Below are 16,715 nucleotides of genomic sequence, written 5' to 3'. Positions count from 1 at the left end.
GACCACGAACGTTGTAAAGAGTTCGAAACGTCGGGATGTATTATAAATTCAATATACGCGATATAATCCGTTTTCATAGTTTTATTTCATGAGTAACAATCGCGGTAACCGAAGACAATATTACATATAAACAAATTATAAAAAACCTAACCTAGGGTGCCGCCAGCAGCGGGGCAGGGCCCAAGCTGCCGGTGGTCAGGGCCGCAGAGAGAGGAACCGGCGGACTATCCGCGCCGTGTCCAAGATCACCGCCTTCTGCATCTGACCCTTGATCCAACCACCTAGCGAGAGTCTCTCAAGGTGTTGGTCGAGACTCTTCGCTATGAGACCGTTCGCTGAAACGACTATCGGGACAATGATCGTCGAATCAACATCCCACATGGCGGTTATCTCGTGAGCCAAGTCTAGGTACTTACTGGACTTGTCCTTCTCGGCTTTCACGAGATTCTCATCATGGGGGATGGTGATGTCGACGAGCACGGCCCGGCGCTGCGATCGATCTATTATCACAATGTCAGGCTTATTGGCTACAATAGTCCTGTCAGTGATAATAGATCGATCCCAATAGAGCGTGGCACGACCATTCTCGAGAACTGGCACAGGTAAATACTTGTAGTACGGTACTTCGCAGTCCACAAGGCCGTATAGAAGAGCAAGCTGCTGGTGAATAATCCTGGCTACGAGATTATGTCTGTGCAAGTACTCGCCGTTAGCAAGATGAGAACAACCGGAAATGATATGCCTGAGTGACTCTCCGGGACGGCGGCATGCCCGACAAATGTCGACCGTACCGTCCTTCAGGATATATTTCCGATAGTTGTTCGTCATCATAACTTCGTCCGCAATTGCACAGGCAAAACCCTCGGTTTCTCCGAAGAGGTCCCCGAATCGTAACCAGTTCACCGACGCGAGCAGGTCTACATCGGGTCCCATGAGGGCCTTGTAGAACCGCCCGTGTAGCACCTTACTCTCCCATACCGCCTTGCGGCCCGCAGCACTTTGTACCACAGGTTTGTGCCAGTTCTCGTTTGCCAAGGAGAGCGGCGTGAAGTGCCCGTCCACTGCCACCACATCACGATGCATCCCACACTCGTTGTTAAGGAAATAATTCCTGAGATTGCACACCTCGCGGTTGTGGAGATCTTTGGCGTTAAGGAAGCCTCGACCTCCACACTTCCGTGAGATGTACAATCTCATAACTGACGAGCGTGGGTGTAGCATACGGTGTGTGGTGAGTAGTAGACGGACCCTCCGATCCAGGGCGTCCAGCTCGGTCTGAGTCCACCTTAGTATGCCAAAGGAGTATATGAGTATGGGCATTACCCAGGCGTTGAAGGCGCGCACTTTATTGCCTCCTGACAAAAGACTGTTAAGGACTTTTTTGAGCCGACTGAAAAAGCGCTCCTTCACCGACCGTCTAATACCCTCGCCCTCAATACCCAACGACTGTGACATACCAAGGTATTTATAGGTTTCTGATTCAGAGATAGATCTGAAAGACATTGTCTCAGAAAGTTGTAAATTTGTTGAAAAAATCATTTTTTAAATTTTGTTTTTACTTAGGAATGGTGTCAATGTTGATACCGTAAATGAATTCAGCACCCCCGATTTATACGAAAACGATCCCAAACCCGGTCTAGCAGCTTCACCGATGTAGATAATCAAGATAAAAATGAGAGCCCTAAATAAACCTTGAAGAGCGGATATCTCAAAAACTATACAAGATATCGAAAAACTTGACTGAATAAAACTTGTAACAAATTAAATCTCTTTTCTTTTTGTATTAGTGGCCAAGTCGCTCAGACGCATAGTTTCCGAGATATAATCGAAAAACCGAAAAATGGAACCTTCAAACCCCCCTCTCCCCCCAGCACCAGGGTTACGGCCGGGGACTTTTGATATGTTCATCTCCTAACTAGTCCAAACAAAGCTACGAAGTTAAAAATTGTGTTCGTTGCATTTCCCTCTATACCTTCTTATTGCTTGTCCTACATGTTTTATATATTAGCATCAGGATTCAATATAAATATGCTAGTTATTCTGAGTTGGAAGAACCCAAAAAGGTGAGATTTGTGAAAGTCAGGTTTTCAATATATGTGGCGTTTTCAACCAAACGGGTACCTACTTATTGTTGTCAATAAGACGCTATTTCCATAAAGCTTCAAAATGAATTCAACCTAATCGACAACCGACAATGTGGTACCTTTTAGTTCAAAACGTCACATATTTTTATAAAACGTTAATAAACTAATTTATTAATAATACTGAATATCTGGGAGACCGAGCTTTGCTCGGAAAACATAAGTAAAAACTTAAAAATGCTCGTTTTCCCAGAGATAAGACCTAGCTAGATCGAACCCCTTACAGCAAATTTAATCGAAATCGTTAGAGCCGTTTCCGATATCACTGACATATATCGGACAAGAATTCGAAGAAGAAAAGGTATAAGAAAGATAAGAACACAAAAAGAACAGAAAAAAGTACCCCTGACGTACCAGTCTCGAACCCGAATCCTCTTGCACGTATTTCCACGAACATAACGCAACGCCATTGCAGCATACTTACACTGCATGAAATTGTCTACTACAAGCATCACGGAAACACTGTTTGCATGTGTGAGTAATAGTAGGAAATAGCATGACAGAAACACTCTGTCGACGTTAAAGGTGGTTTTTGCACAATGAAGTATTCAATGTTTATTATAATAGTTCAATATTTATGTAGAGTGCGCTAAACATATTTTCCCCTCACTAGCTCGGAAAGCCGTCTTTTATCCTTTAAAACAAGCGGGGAAAAACGCATTTTATCCACTAGTGGGGAAAGTAATTTGACCTTGGATGGAGCGTGTTTAAGTAGCTTGACAGATAACAAAACGTAAAACTCTCATAATAGTTCGTTCGATATTAATTATCATTAAATAAATGGTTTGAGAATCTAATAAAAACTACCAGATTTAGCCTTATTTAATGATTTTAAGTCATAAACCTTAAAATTCCATAATAAACGTTTGCTTTTTAATAATTATGTTAAATATAATTCTGAACGCACAAGTTAAGTCGATGCAATTTCAAAACGCATCATTGACATTTCATACGTCAGAAATGTCAACATTGTCAACGAAAATTTTACTTAATAACTTCTCACGTAAAAGTACAGAATTTCCAGAGTTTTTTGTTATAATATCGTAAAAAAATGAGTGATTCCAGTTGATGAAGATGATCTAACGCCTGTGGATGTTGCACTTTCCTCGCTATAGTGAGGGGAAAAGTTTTGTGTTACACACGGGTGCAAATGTATTTTACTTCTCGTGTGTTAAAACACTCGCTACGCTCAGGATTCTATTTTAGAACCACTCGCTTCGCTCGTGGTTCAACTATAGAATCCTTTTGCTTGCTCGTGTTTCAATTCCACACTCGCGGGTAAAATACAACTTTGCACCCTTGTATAACAAATAACTATTTTAAGTATACAGATACCAACACTATTCCACAAAAAAATAAAACTTGAAAATTTGTGAAAGTGACGCCATCTAGCGGGGTTTAAGCTTTGGGTAACCTAGTCGAACCACCAACCACGAACCAGTAGATGTCACGACTCACGACTAAATAATAATAAACCGGCCGATTTATATCATCAAATCATTCATATATCATTTATACAACGTTAAACCCGGGTTAAAATAATGATAAGGATGTAGATTCAAATCATTATACATACTAATACTATAGAGTAACTAATACAAACCTTGCTAATACAAACCTGAATTTCACCTTACCATACAAACGGAGTTTCGTTCTCATTTTAAAACTACGTGTTGGATTGTAATGAAACTTTGCACATACAATGACATGAGGTAATTAGTTTATATAGCTCCAGCTATGAAAAACTAAAATTCGCTGTATTTTTTGAACTATGGTATCTGAAGTTACATAACTACCTATGTATAGGTACATGTCAAGCCATTTCCGTTAGTAGAAAAATTGGACTTACCTGACCTGACCACTGTTACATGATAATTGATGATAATAATTTATGTGTCTGCGGCCGGCAAAATGTCCCACTTTGTCGCTTGCCATAAAGACGCTCTAACAGGTTATTCGTATAAAGATACAAGCTAATCTCGTCCTTATGGTAAGCAACACAGTGGAACCTTTGACTAGACTTCGACTTATAAGCACAAAACTTCCACAAAAGCGGTCAGCCAGGGGGTGTAATAGTATAATAAAAGGCATTAAAATAAGTGTGGGTTTAAGAAACGAACGAAGTGAGTTTCATAAAAGCATCACGAGTGTTTTAATGCCCAATTATTACAGTTATTAACTTTACTATGTACAGTTGCATATAAGGTTTCGCGACATACATATTATAAGCTCTCTATGATGTGTTCAGGTTCCTAAGAGCCAATAGGAACTTCCTATTTGGAAAAGTAGGTATTCCAGGCTGGCGTATACTTTTGGCTCGTTGTTTCCGCTACTATTGATGCTGATTATACTACGTAAGTATATACATATATATGACATTGGTCGTCAGAAGGATAGTCAGCAGATGCGTTGAACTTGTCGTTATTTCTGTGCAATATGATTGCCCGCGCCGACGGATATACGCGACGACCACGTAAAACCACTTTTCAACACTACCCTCGTCTTGGAAAAATAGCGTACTTATATTCTATTTGTACCGTACGCAAATAGGCACAAGGCCCACTTATATGCGTCATCGGTTGATCTTTTCACATAAAACCCGTCTAGCTGCGTCGATCATAAAGCGCAGGTTGGATTCGAATGGTTTTAATGTTAGTTCGTGACGCAGCGGCCATTGTTAACTAATTGTTCATGTTCATTGTTCTGGTATTACCTATATAGTCTAGCCATAAATTCTGCAAATACGTTAGGTAACAGGTCATACTCCGTGGTTCTATCTATATTGGACATTCCATAGCGTAAGCATTGAACAACCCATTTAGCTAGGACCCTAAATTGCTCAACAATCGCGGAGCGTCATTGATGGTAACATTAAATTTTACATGATAAATAGATAAATTAATTACAAATTTAAAATTCATCTCATCGCCATCCCTTGCATTAATACGTGCTTTTTAATGAACCAGCGACGCGCCTCAAAAATTTATACGCGACACTTTTTCATAAACTCGGCAAGAATTTCAATACTATAGCTTCTAAAATTTTCTGTAGCAAACAATTTTTTATGCGTCGCCTTGTTTTCTAGGATAAATCACATTTTATTTTTCAGAGGATCAAAGTTTTGCTTGACAAGAGTCAGTAAGTTGCGTCAATAAACTAGAACAAAATATTTTTTTTTTATGTTGGAATATGATGTTAATACAGGTTGAACTGAAGGGTCTAATACGGTATTTTGTTACACTCGGGCATGTATGTATGTTTTCACTAAAATGAATCACTTTTTCGCAAAAATTGAGCTCTATGTATGACCCATCACATAAATAACCATAAAATACACTGGACGATAGTCTCGCAGCATTTTCTCTATGAATATTATTTAACGCGCCGAGTGGCGCCGAGACTGTCATTTAGACCATAACTAAGATCGCGACATGTCAAAAGTCATCAATATAACAAGTCAAATTTACCTCCTTGTGCGTGTGTGTCAAATTTCCAATAATCTTATTCTGGCGCGCATCAGACGGGCCGATGACGGAAATATGGCCGCCATCTTGTGAACGACATGAGCGCCGGCCGTTCACCTGAATCCCGACGAAAGGTTTATAACGCGATATATTTGCTGATAAAAATACCGTTGACCATTTAGATACAGCAATAATATAATAATTCAGTGTATGCCCCACTGCTGAGCACAGGCCCTTCTCATGCATGAGGAGGATTAGGCATACGAGTAGGTAGTCCCCACACTGGCCAAAAGCGGATTGGGGAGTTTACATACAACTTTCGAATTTTTTCGTGGATATATTATGCATATATCCTCACCAAAATGCGACTGGGAAATATTATTAGTAATGAATACTAATGAAGAATTAAAGAGCTACATATCCAGTGTCTTGGCCCGCATGGCCCATAATGGAAACTGATCAGTAGGTAAGAGCGGGGGTTTGAGCCCGCGACCTCCGGATTGAAAGTCGCACATCCTATCACTATCCAGGAGTTGGCAAACCGCGGCTCGCGAGCCGCATGCGGCTCTCTGCAGGAAGGTACAGTTGCGGCTCTTCAGGTCCCGATATAATTTACCCTTTAGAATTCACACACCACTAAAAACTACATTTGCGGCTCTTTGAGTTTTCTTAAAATGATGATTTCTACTGCAGTTGGCTCTTCTTTTCAAAAGTTTACCAACTCCTGCACTAGGCTGCACTGCCTTGCACTATCAACGTTTGAATAGGAATAGAAAGCATATAGATATTCCTTGGAATTAGTGACAACTGCGCTACTTCGCCTCGCCGTATTGGTGATGCTTGCAAGATTCGAGCGCAAGAGACACTGATAACCAAATTTCGGTTTTCGGTAGTCGCGGTAAACTCTGTTCTTTCACGCAAGTCCAATGCACATTCGGGGCTGCGCTACTTATTTGTTGGCAGCCAGAGCTTTTTTTGATTTCCTTCCTTGTGAAAATTAGGCAAGTGGGAATTGTGTTCTACGGACGTCCCGGCACTGATACCTACGCCCCGATAGTGACAGCACTTATACATTGTTATTGGGACCGTCTTCTCGGAAGCAGGCACTTGAACCACGAATTTAGATAAGCGTTTCACAAGCTAGAGATGGTTTAGTTTACGACGAGCCGTAAACAGTAGCGTTGTTTACAGAGAAAGCGTAGTGCACTGAGGGTGACCATGGTTTAAAACAATTTCTGCAATAGTCGGACCAAACTAATTTTAGACAGAATTTTCAGTGTGGAAATTTCCAATGAAAATATGACGTTTACAGTGGTACTTCCACACTTTATCACTTCAATGTCGGTGAAGAAATTCTAGCATCTTGTATTTAAGCCCCAAACTTAAAATTACTTACAGCAAAAGTAAAGCCTTTTTTGTAGAGTAACGTCAAGCTTCATTGACTGATTGACTCGCTCGCCGAACGTTAACCTTTTGAACGTCAAAAACACCTAAAGGCGTCCGTCGTATCGTAACTACTCGTGCTTAGGCACCATGGGCAAATATAACGCTGCGTCTTACGTAGGCGAACACTCGCGAAAGCGAACTTTTTAATTCGTGATTTTTATATACCTACCTGCACTTCGAGTGGTCCAAACATGGTTGCGGCTCCTTTTGGACCAATGAAAAGCAAGATTGCTATTGACTGAGCTTCATTCGGTAAAAACGTCCTCTGTCCGTGGAAATGGCATAAAGCTGGCAACCCTGTCGGCCTGCATCCGGCGCGGGCGCGGACGGACAGATGCGGCGGAAGATGGCGTCGTTAGCGCTGTCGTCGCCTGCGCATACGTAAATAAAGCGAAGAAGGAGCGGTTTTTAAATTATAAGTATTTTGGTGTGAGAAAGTTTCATGTGCGTCTTTGAGCAAGTATGAAATATTTAGAGAAATATCAGGTTGGTTTAAGAACGTAGCTTCAAAAGTTCAAAAACGTTCGTGAAGCTTCAAAGGTTCAGTCTCGTAAAGGATGACTCACGTTAGACCGGGCCCGGACCGGGCCGGAGCTTTCGGCGCTTTATTTTCTATGGAAAACATCACGTGATCACCTGTCATGTCATAGAAAAGTAAGCGCCGGAAGCTCCGGCCCGGTCACGACCCGGTCTAACGTGAGTCATCCTTAATAATGAGTTTTTGGAACTTATGAATGAACTTAGTTTATGTTATTTGTATAGTTATTTGTTTTACAATGGTGCAAAGTTGTTATTTAACCCCTCGTGCTGATATTGATACCCGAGCAAGCGAAAGATTCCAAATTGTACCACAAACGTAGCAAGTGGTACCTACGCAAAGTGGAATCTTTAGCGTTGCGAGGGTTTCAACTTGCCACTTCGCCACTAAACAAATTTTTACCACACAAACACGAGTAAAATACTACCTGTAAAACAAATAAAATCCGAATAAACGAAATATTTATCATTCAATATTAATTTGACCAGCCAAATACGAGGAAACAAAACAAAATTTGCATCAAATTACTTTACCACTCTTGTGGATACAATGCTACATTCTTAACCTCGGGTTAGTGGGTTGGTGCAAGTGGCCCTTAATCATTGACAAATACAACGTAAAATTGGCCAAAAAATTACAGGTATTATATTAAATCACATTTACAATCGGGTCTATCGCGAATTTATTTTGTTACCTTTATTTACCGACGTTTCGACACAGGAGCGGTATTCGACATGCGTTAAGTGACGTTTCGTGTTGAACTTCAGTTGAATGGAAGAAATCGTGTGTTGTCGAATAGGTAAATTTGACATTAGCAATCCACAGTTAGGTGACAACGAAACCAAACCGAACCACGCAGAGTTCAGAGCCATTTTAAACCGTATAGTAGTAAGAAAACAAAGTTGATTTTTGTTGCATAATTTTTTCAATGAATGAGTTTTGGTGTACAATCAAATGATACTTTCCACAGTTGATGAACAAATGATTCATTCCACTGTTGAACTGATGTTGAAGCCGAAACTGACAGTTGTGCATCTCGAATAGGGCCCCAGGTTTCACTGGTCGTGGTCGCGGCTAACTGACGTCCCAGCAAAATGTTAAAACAGAAATTTGTGTGACTACCACACGAAAAGTGTATTTTGACAAATCTCTGTTTTGACATTTTGCTGGGACGTCAGTTAGCCGCAACCACGACCAGTGAAACCTGTGTCGAAACGTCGGTAAATAAAGGTAACAAAATAAATTCGCGACAGACCCGATTGTAAATGTGATTTAATACCTGTATTATGTCAAAAATAACAAAATGTCGAAATGTAGGTCTGCAACAAACAAAATGTGATTTTGTTGAGATCATTTAAATGTGATTTAAATAGCAGTACGAGGACGATATGTCTACGGATCTCTAATACAAAAAGGTAACTACTTGCCGTTCTTTTTTTGTTCGTGATGAAATATTTTGCCTTCGAGTGATTCATTAAGCATCTATTAGCTAGTGATTTGTTTTGTTTCGTTTTACAAAAGATTTTCTTCGAAACGCGCGTGTGGGATGCTGCGTCTGCGCCGAGGCCCCGCCCACAGTGCCCCGTCTCGCTCGCTCGCATCTAAGTTTAGGATAGTGCGAACGATTAAGAGGATCGGGAGAGCGACGCCCTTAAAAATGCATAAAATTGTAAATCCTCTGCGTATTTAGTTTTTGGTAATTATAATTGTTTTTTCAGGAGTACTTGCGTATACGTTGATTCGTGTTATCCTTAAAAGTAACCAACAGGTTTTCATATGTGTTTAGCTTTACTTAAATACTGTAAAAATCTTGATTGATTATAAATAAAAAAATCATTAATAAAGTTACCTACTTTTATTACCTACGCCGTAATCACGCACCTTCGCATAATAATAAGTATGTAAGTACTTTATATACTTAACTGATGCTCGCAATTTGAAATAGGTAAAGAAAATTGAGTACTCATGCCTGTAAAGTAAACCCACGTGTCATATACTTAGTAATTATTAATTAATATCATCTTATTTTATAATTTTATGTAAATAAATATTACATACATGATGATGTTTTTTGTGGGAGACCCAATAAAATCTCAGCGATTTCGGGATTGGTCCTGAAGTAAAAGTTATACTCAGTATGAAACTTGCAAAATTTGGCTAAGGGTAAAAAAAAACATCCCGTAAAAACCATATGTGGTTGTTCGCAATTGTCGTTAAAACAAGTCGAATATATATTTAGGTACCGTATTATAATAATAATAATAAATTATTTATTTGGCAGGCAAGAAACCCAATTTTTACAATTTACAAAAAAAAAAAACAAAAAATACAGTGCAAAATACTAAAACTTACAACCTAAAACAATGAAATAAAACATTTACAAACTTATGGTCTAAAGATGGCCGTTCTCGGACCGGTGCAGTTTACGCCAATGTTTGTTAAATTCGTCACTGTAGTCTTTAGCTACCAGTGACAGAATTTCATTGTTAGAGGCTAGCAGTCTCGCCCGGAAGGCAGCCGACCTGGCTCTCAGAATGGCGAAAAAGTCAGGGACTCTCGCGTCCGCAAACATGCCCTTCGCACTGCAGAAACGCGGTAGTTTCAACAGAATACGAAAGGCGTTGTTGTACTGTACCCTCAGCGCGTTGAAGGAGTGCCTGGTGTACCTGTTCCAAAGCTGACAAGTATAAAAACATTGGCAAAAGGCTTTGAACAGGGTCACCTTTACCTCACTCGAACAACGCGCAAACCGTCTAGCCAACATGTTGCACCGAACCGCGAGAGCCCTGCGCTCCCTCTCCATATCGGCGTCATCTTTCAAGTACTCGCTCAGGATGTGTCCCAAGTACTTGAAGCTCGTTACAACCCGAATTGGCGCACCACTCATACACACCGTAGGTATCACCTCCGGACCCTTCCCTGACCTAAAAACGAGCATTTCGGTCTTAAGCACGTTATATTTTAGGCCATGCGTACTGGCATAGTGTTCGCAGATTTTAAGCAGCTTTACAAAACCATTTATCGAGGGGCTAAGAAGCACCATATCGTCTGCGTAGCTCAGATTGTTAACACATACGTTACCAATGTGGCAACCGACGTTAGAGCTTCTCAGCTCCCCGATAAGATCGTTGACATATAGGTTGAATAGGTCCGGAGATGTCAACCCACCTTGGCGCACTCCACAGTCTAGCCTGTAGTCGTTAGACTGTGCGTCACCCCATTTTACATTGTTAGTTTGGTTCTCGTACCAGAACCTCAACAGACCTACAACCTCGGGAGGTGTTCCAGACGTGAAAAGCTTTTTCCACAGCAAATCATAGTTGACTAAGTCAAAAGCGCGGCTGAGGTCTAAAAAGCACGCGTACACTGACGTCTCTCTTTTAACATAGTGATTCACTGTGTACTTCAGACCTAATATTGCAGAATCCGTTGAAAGTCCTGGACGAAAACCAAACTGCGCCTGATCAATTTTAAGATTCCTAGTCAATTCGGGTTGCAATAGCCTGTCGAGCACTTTGCCGATTATCGTAGCCAGAGAGATAGGCCTGTAATTGTTAAGACTAGACAGGTCGCCGGTTTTATTCTTAACAATAGGAACAACTATTGTTTTCATCATGTCAGGAGGAAGATAACAGTGGGCTAGGCAAGCATTGAAAAAATCAGCTAGGACACGATATAGCTCATCACTACCGTAGAAGATGTGCTCCACGCTAAGTCCATCGTGCCCCGGGGACTTCCCACGCTTCATATTTTTTACTGCATTGGCAATATCTCTCATTGTAAAAACGAGGTTATTGTCGTGAGGGGTCACCGGAACCGAAAGCCCCGACGGGGGCACACCTTCCACGCTCAAGGGCGTAACCTTGAAATGAGAGGCGAACATATCCGCTATATGTTTAGGCTCACTAACATTGTTGACTGAGGCTGGCAACCCTTGTTTACTATTTAGAGCTTTTGTCGCTTTCCAAAATTTTGAAAAATTATTATTAGCGCGATTTAAAGTCAAAATGTTCATTTTTATTTGCTCCTCATTTTTCTGGCACCATTTTAATTTATTTTTAAATACTTTACGGCTATTTCGCATATTTTCGTAATAAATACCGGAACTAGGGTTGCCAGCTACCGTCCAACATTTATAATGCATTTTAGCAATCTCATGAGATTCCCTGACATGATGATTCCACCCAGCGACCTGACTCCTCCTCGTTGAACCGGTCCGAGGACGGCGGTGGCAGGTACGAACGGCTGCATTCTGTAAAGTACTCACTATCTCATTATATCTACCATCTAATATTAACTTATAATTCTGTATATACCTACTAATATTATAAATCCGATTTTAACTCTGTTTATCTATATTTGTTACCTACCTCTTTACGCGTAAATCGATGAACCGATTTAGATAAAATTTGGTATGGAGATAGTTCGGGGGCTGGGGTAGAACATAGGTAGGTTTTATAAAATCATCACCTTCATCGTTCCACGCAGATGAAGTCGCGGGCAGAAGCTATTTCAAGTATGAATAAAATTACTTACCTATACATATGCATATTTCGTATCAAGGTACTATTTATGTGACCGGCAGTTATTATAATAAGTTTTAAGAGACTTTAAAACTTATTAATAAAAGTTTTGCCATACCTCCCTACTTTAACCATACCTATACTCTGTATCTTTAGGTATTTTAAATATATTAATAACGGGTCACTCACGTATTTTAAGTCGAAACGCTCGATACGTGAGTGACCCGTTATTAATATATTTAATATGTCTGTGTCTCACGGAAGTTTTGTTCTTTAGGTATTTTGTTTACTTAAACTTAAAGATACAGAGTATATGTATCGCTTGCGCTATCGCCATCGAATCGATTTGTGTCTCTCTACTCTTCCATATAAGTTATATAAGTGTGAAAGTGACAGTAGCGTTTCGTTCGCTACGGAGCGTTAGCGATTGGCACGTTGTCTACAGGGCCAGCTTAACCTCTTAACCCGTTCGCTTAACCCCTGAAACACCCGTGTCAAAAATTTTGCTACTGAATTAATAACCTTGAAATTGTAAATTAAAGTTCAAATTGTCTGTGACGTGTACGGGACAAGGCATTCGAAGGGAGTTGATGGCAATCCGCGACCGTTGCATAATAATGTCACGGTACAAATCGTTTTTATTTTTTAATGCTAATTTTATTTAATATTTTTTGTGATTGTATTAAATGTAAGTAAGCAATAAAAGTAGTATTAAGGCTGCGGTAGCCGAGTGGATAAGCGGTCAGAGCGGGTGTCGCTGGGAAGCGGGCCGGGAGATAACTGTCAATTTGAAACGAACGGGTAGTAGTAGGGTAGGACGGCGACAATTGAAACACGTTATGATTGAAATAAGTCAAGTTTCTTGAAAATTACAATACCTATGCATGTGACGCAATACTCAGGCTTCTCAGTCATTCTTTCTTAAATCATTCTTAAATTCTTCTTAAATTAAATCATTCTTAAATTCTTAAATTCATAAGTCATTCTTAAATCCTGGACCAATAGCGCTCGAGCGCGCGAGCAACGCAGTAGTCTTGAGGAGCCGTTCAAAAATTTCGCGGTATAAAGTGAAGGACCTGTGCTTGCATACTTTTTCGTAAATTTTTTTTTACTTCTGTATTTTGACTACTTGAATTCTTTTGGTGTTTTGGTTGGCTTATGGAATATTTTAACTGCCATTAAACAGCGATGGAGTGTTGTTTGTAAAGAATATTGTTCCTTGAAGTCAAACATGTGACGTGGAGACGGTTGAAAACACGTACTTGCATGGGGACGCTTGAAACGTTTCGAACGTCCCCGCTCCCCGCGTTTTTCACGTCTTACAAATAGTTGATTATTGATATTTAGACTTCTTTTTTTCCAAATAATACATATGCTTTGTGAAAAATTAAGTGACAGTGATTAAATTAGGGTCATGATTGAAACATTGTTATCATGGAAACTTTTGACTTTTGTATGAAACACAATTATGTAATTCTACAAAAATTCCTTATCGTCATATCTTGTTGTTGCATTAAATAACGTTTGATTAAGCTATATGTATAAGGTAATCACAACAAAGAAGTCTAGATGTCTTACATTTCTTACATACAGTAAAAATTGTATATAGAAGTTAGAACAAAAAATAAGAAAAAATATACTAACATTAGGAAATAGTAATACTTAAATAACTAACATGAAAACTGTAATCTTAAATGCAAGCTAGAAATAAAAGGTTTTTTTATTTTATTTATTTATTAATCATAAAGTGCTTCAAACGTCCCCGTCCTACCCTACTTACCTATTTATCTATTCTATAAATGGACTACCGTCTAAATAGTTACATGCAATACCTTCTAAATAGTTACCTGCGGTCTGGAGCACTATATTCTCTTTGTTTACGCCGCTCGCCTGCAGTTTACACGTTTAGGTGATGATAGAGCCACTCCGTTCACGTAGAGCGTAAAAATACATGCACTTACCAAACCTACAGGATGATCGTCTAAAAATAAATAAAATAAAAGCAAGTGCACTGTAAATTGAACATGTAAAGCATTTAAATCTCTCAAATATTATAAATGTGAGAGTAACTCTCTGTCTGTTACCTCTTCACGCTGTAACATAGTCTAGTTTTTATGAATCATCATCATCCCATTGCTTGTTATTAATAAAACTTACAAATTAAATCGATTACTGTTTTGCGGGATTCTTGATGTGAACAATTAGAAAGAACTATAAAAACTAAGTCTAAGTCCAGAGACTAAGTCTGGCAATCCAAAGAGGTAAAGCTGCCAGTCTTCTGGGCACCATTACACATGATAGCGACCTGGGGAGCATTTTTTATTTATAAGTTTATTTTAAGTTTTATAAGTTTAGTTTAGTTTTAGAGATTAGTTAGTTTATTTAATAATAAATCCATACTATAAACAGTGTTAAATCCATACTATAAACAGTGTAAACTCCATATAACGTCACTCCGGGGTCCCTTTGTTTGATATAATTATTGAATAATAAGTAATGATTGTCATATTACAATAAGTCATAATTCTGAAACTGTTAACTTTTCAGGATTTTCATCAGGTTATCCTACATAAATAGATTAGGTTAGGTTTGTTTTATGGCAATCCTGAAAAGTTACGCGTTTCTGAGAATAAACTAAATAATGAGTAACGAAAATGTGGACAAACAATACATTATGACTTTAAACTATATGGGAAACAATAGAGACCCCGTCACTCTATATAAAGATTCACTCCCTATAACGTCGACAATGTCGACATGTGTTGCTTATAGTTGCTTTACTTTAATATTAATTTCTCTATATATAACGGAAACTCTATAGTGTCAAAAAACGTCCGGTCGCTATACAGGATGGCTAAAAATAAGTGCATTCCCGTTGCCAGGGAGGTTTTCGGATTATACTAAGCAAATTTTACTATGGGACCAACCACGAAATCGCGAAAAAAAATTTACTCTACCATAGAAAATGGACCAGCCAAAATGTATGAAACAGCCAATTTTTTTTCGCGATTTCGGGGTTGGTCCCATAGTAAAAGTTGCGCAGTATAATTCCAAAACCTCCCTGGCAACGGGAATGGACTTATTTTTTAGCCGCCATGTTAAAATTTACACTATTAAGTTGTTAGGCAGTTTTATCACAAGTAAAATAGTTAAGTCAGGGCAGGCAGATGGTCTACTAAGAGTACTAAGACGCACTGTTATATAAACTGCAAGTATCCTGACCACATGATGTCCTGGGAAAACATCAATTATCGATTGCCATAAATCGATCTCCAAAACATTTTGCCTTAGTTAAGGATGACTCACGTTAGACCGGGCCGGGGCTTCCGGCGCTTACTTTTCTATGACAGATGACCGGTGATCACGTGATGCTTTCCAATTTTCATAGAAAAGAAAGCTCCGGAAGCTCTGGCCCGGACCCGGCCCGGTCTAACGTGAGTCATCCTTTAATCAATAGTAATAGTTAGTAGTAAGACAGTAAAAAAAACGCGATAATAATTATGTTTAGCAGGTAACTTTTTATTTCAGAGCTTTCGACAAATTTACTGTTCTATTGTCTATTGTTGTCACAATAATAGGGGGGTATTACTGCAATGTTCTGCCACCAGAGTGCAGCACTAGCCCCTTTAGTAAACCATGGAGCGCCTACTGCATACTAATAGAGTGCATACTGTGCCTATAACAGTTTTCTGGCAAGTTTTCAGAGATAATAAAATATGACATTGATGTTATCAAGGCGTTTTGCTTACCGAGGACCTACCGGGAAACGCGAATCCGAAATTTAATTTCTTTATCGCTCGAATAGGTAAGCAAGAATGACAAAGATGTTAGATAACGAAATTTCGATTTTCTTTTTTCGCGATAGACCCTCAGATCGTGGCAGTAGCGCCCCCTACGCAGAGTTTCGCTTAATATTCCCAATTGCATTTGTCACCTGTAAATTTTTTTCATGTCATTAAAAATACAACTTACAGCAAAGTCCCTTAGTACTGAATAAAGAGGTTACATTGAAGTTCTTCGCACCTAATAAATCCAGAATTGATTCCTCACATTATAACAAATTACCTACAACAAAAACTCAGGTAACGCGCGCAGTACATAGCCATGTCCATAAGGATAAATAAGTGATTGTAGGCGGCGCTACCCAAATTTACCAAACAGAACCATCTTACCCTTTCACGTGTTTCAAAAGTAAACTTTAATAGCTACAGGATACGAAACACTTTTCAAGGATAGAGGAGATGTAGATGGGTCTTTTTTTCTAATGAGGGTGCAATGGGCGTGCCGGGGCGGCGCGCGCGCCGACGACAGAAGCGTTCAACTCGCGCGCACCGCCGCCTGCGTGCGCGCTCAGATTAACGCGCAGAAAACTGATTTATTGTGTCGCGTTGAAAAAATAATCGGTCGAATGTTGTGATGGAGGGACAGGAGTGGCGCGTTGAGTGGCAGCAGAGGCAGATCGACGGTCAGTGAACTAGTGTAGTGCTTTAGCCTTGCTATTATAGCCTAAGTGACTTAGTCGTTTTCGGTTCCTAAGTTGAAAGTGATGGTGCTTCAGCTTTGCAGTTAGTTTTAGGTAGCAGTGCAAAGTTGACGCGGCTTT

General features: G+C 39.6%; 1 protein-coding gene across 2 annotated transcripts in view; it reads left to right on the top strand.

The window, feature by feature from the left end:
• The first annotated feature begins 16,355 nt into the window (after positions 1 to 16,355).
• Positions 16,356 to 16,715, top strand: part of LOC134750294 (T-box transcription factor TBX1-like) — a 54,743-nt gene continuing 54,383 nt past the window's right edge. For both annotated transcript variants that reach the window (XR_010128555.1, XM_063685456.1), the window contains exon 1: positions 16,356 to 16,577. Coding sequence is in view for 1 of the 2 variants with exons in the window: in XM_063685456.1 (XP_063541526.1) it covers positions 16,529 to 16,577 (49 nt within the window). In the remaining variant the exon portion in view is untranslated. The remainder of the gene's footprint in view (positions 16,578 to 16,715) is intronic.

This window comes from Cydia strobilella, chromosome 19, assembly GCF_947568885.1.
Source record: "Cydia strobilella chromosome 19, ilCydStro3.1, whole genome shotgun sequence".
NCBI lineage: Eukaryota > Metazoa > Arthropoda > Insecta > Lepidoptera > Tortricidae > Cydia > Cydia strobilella.
The sequence above is the reverse complement of the archived record's forward strand: the minus strand, read 5'-3'. Positions and strand labels throughout refer to the sequence as shown.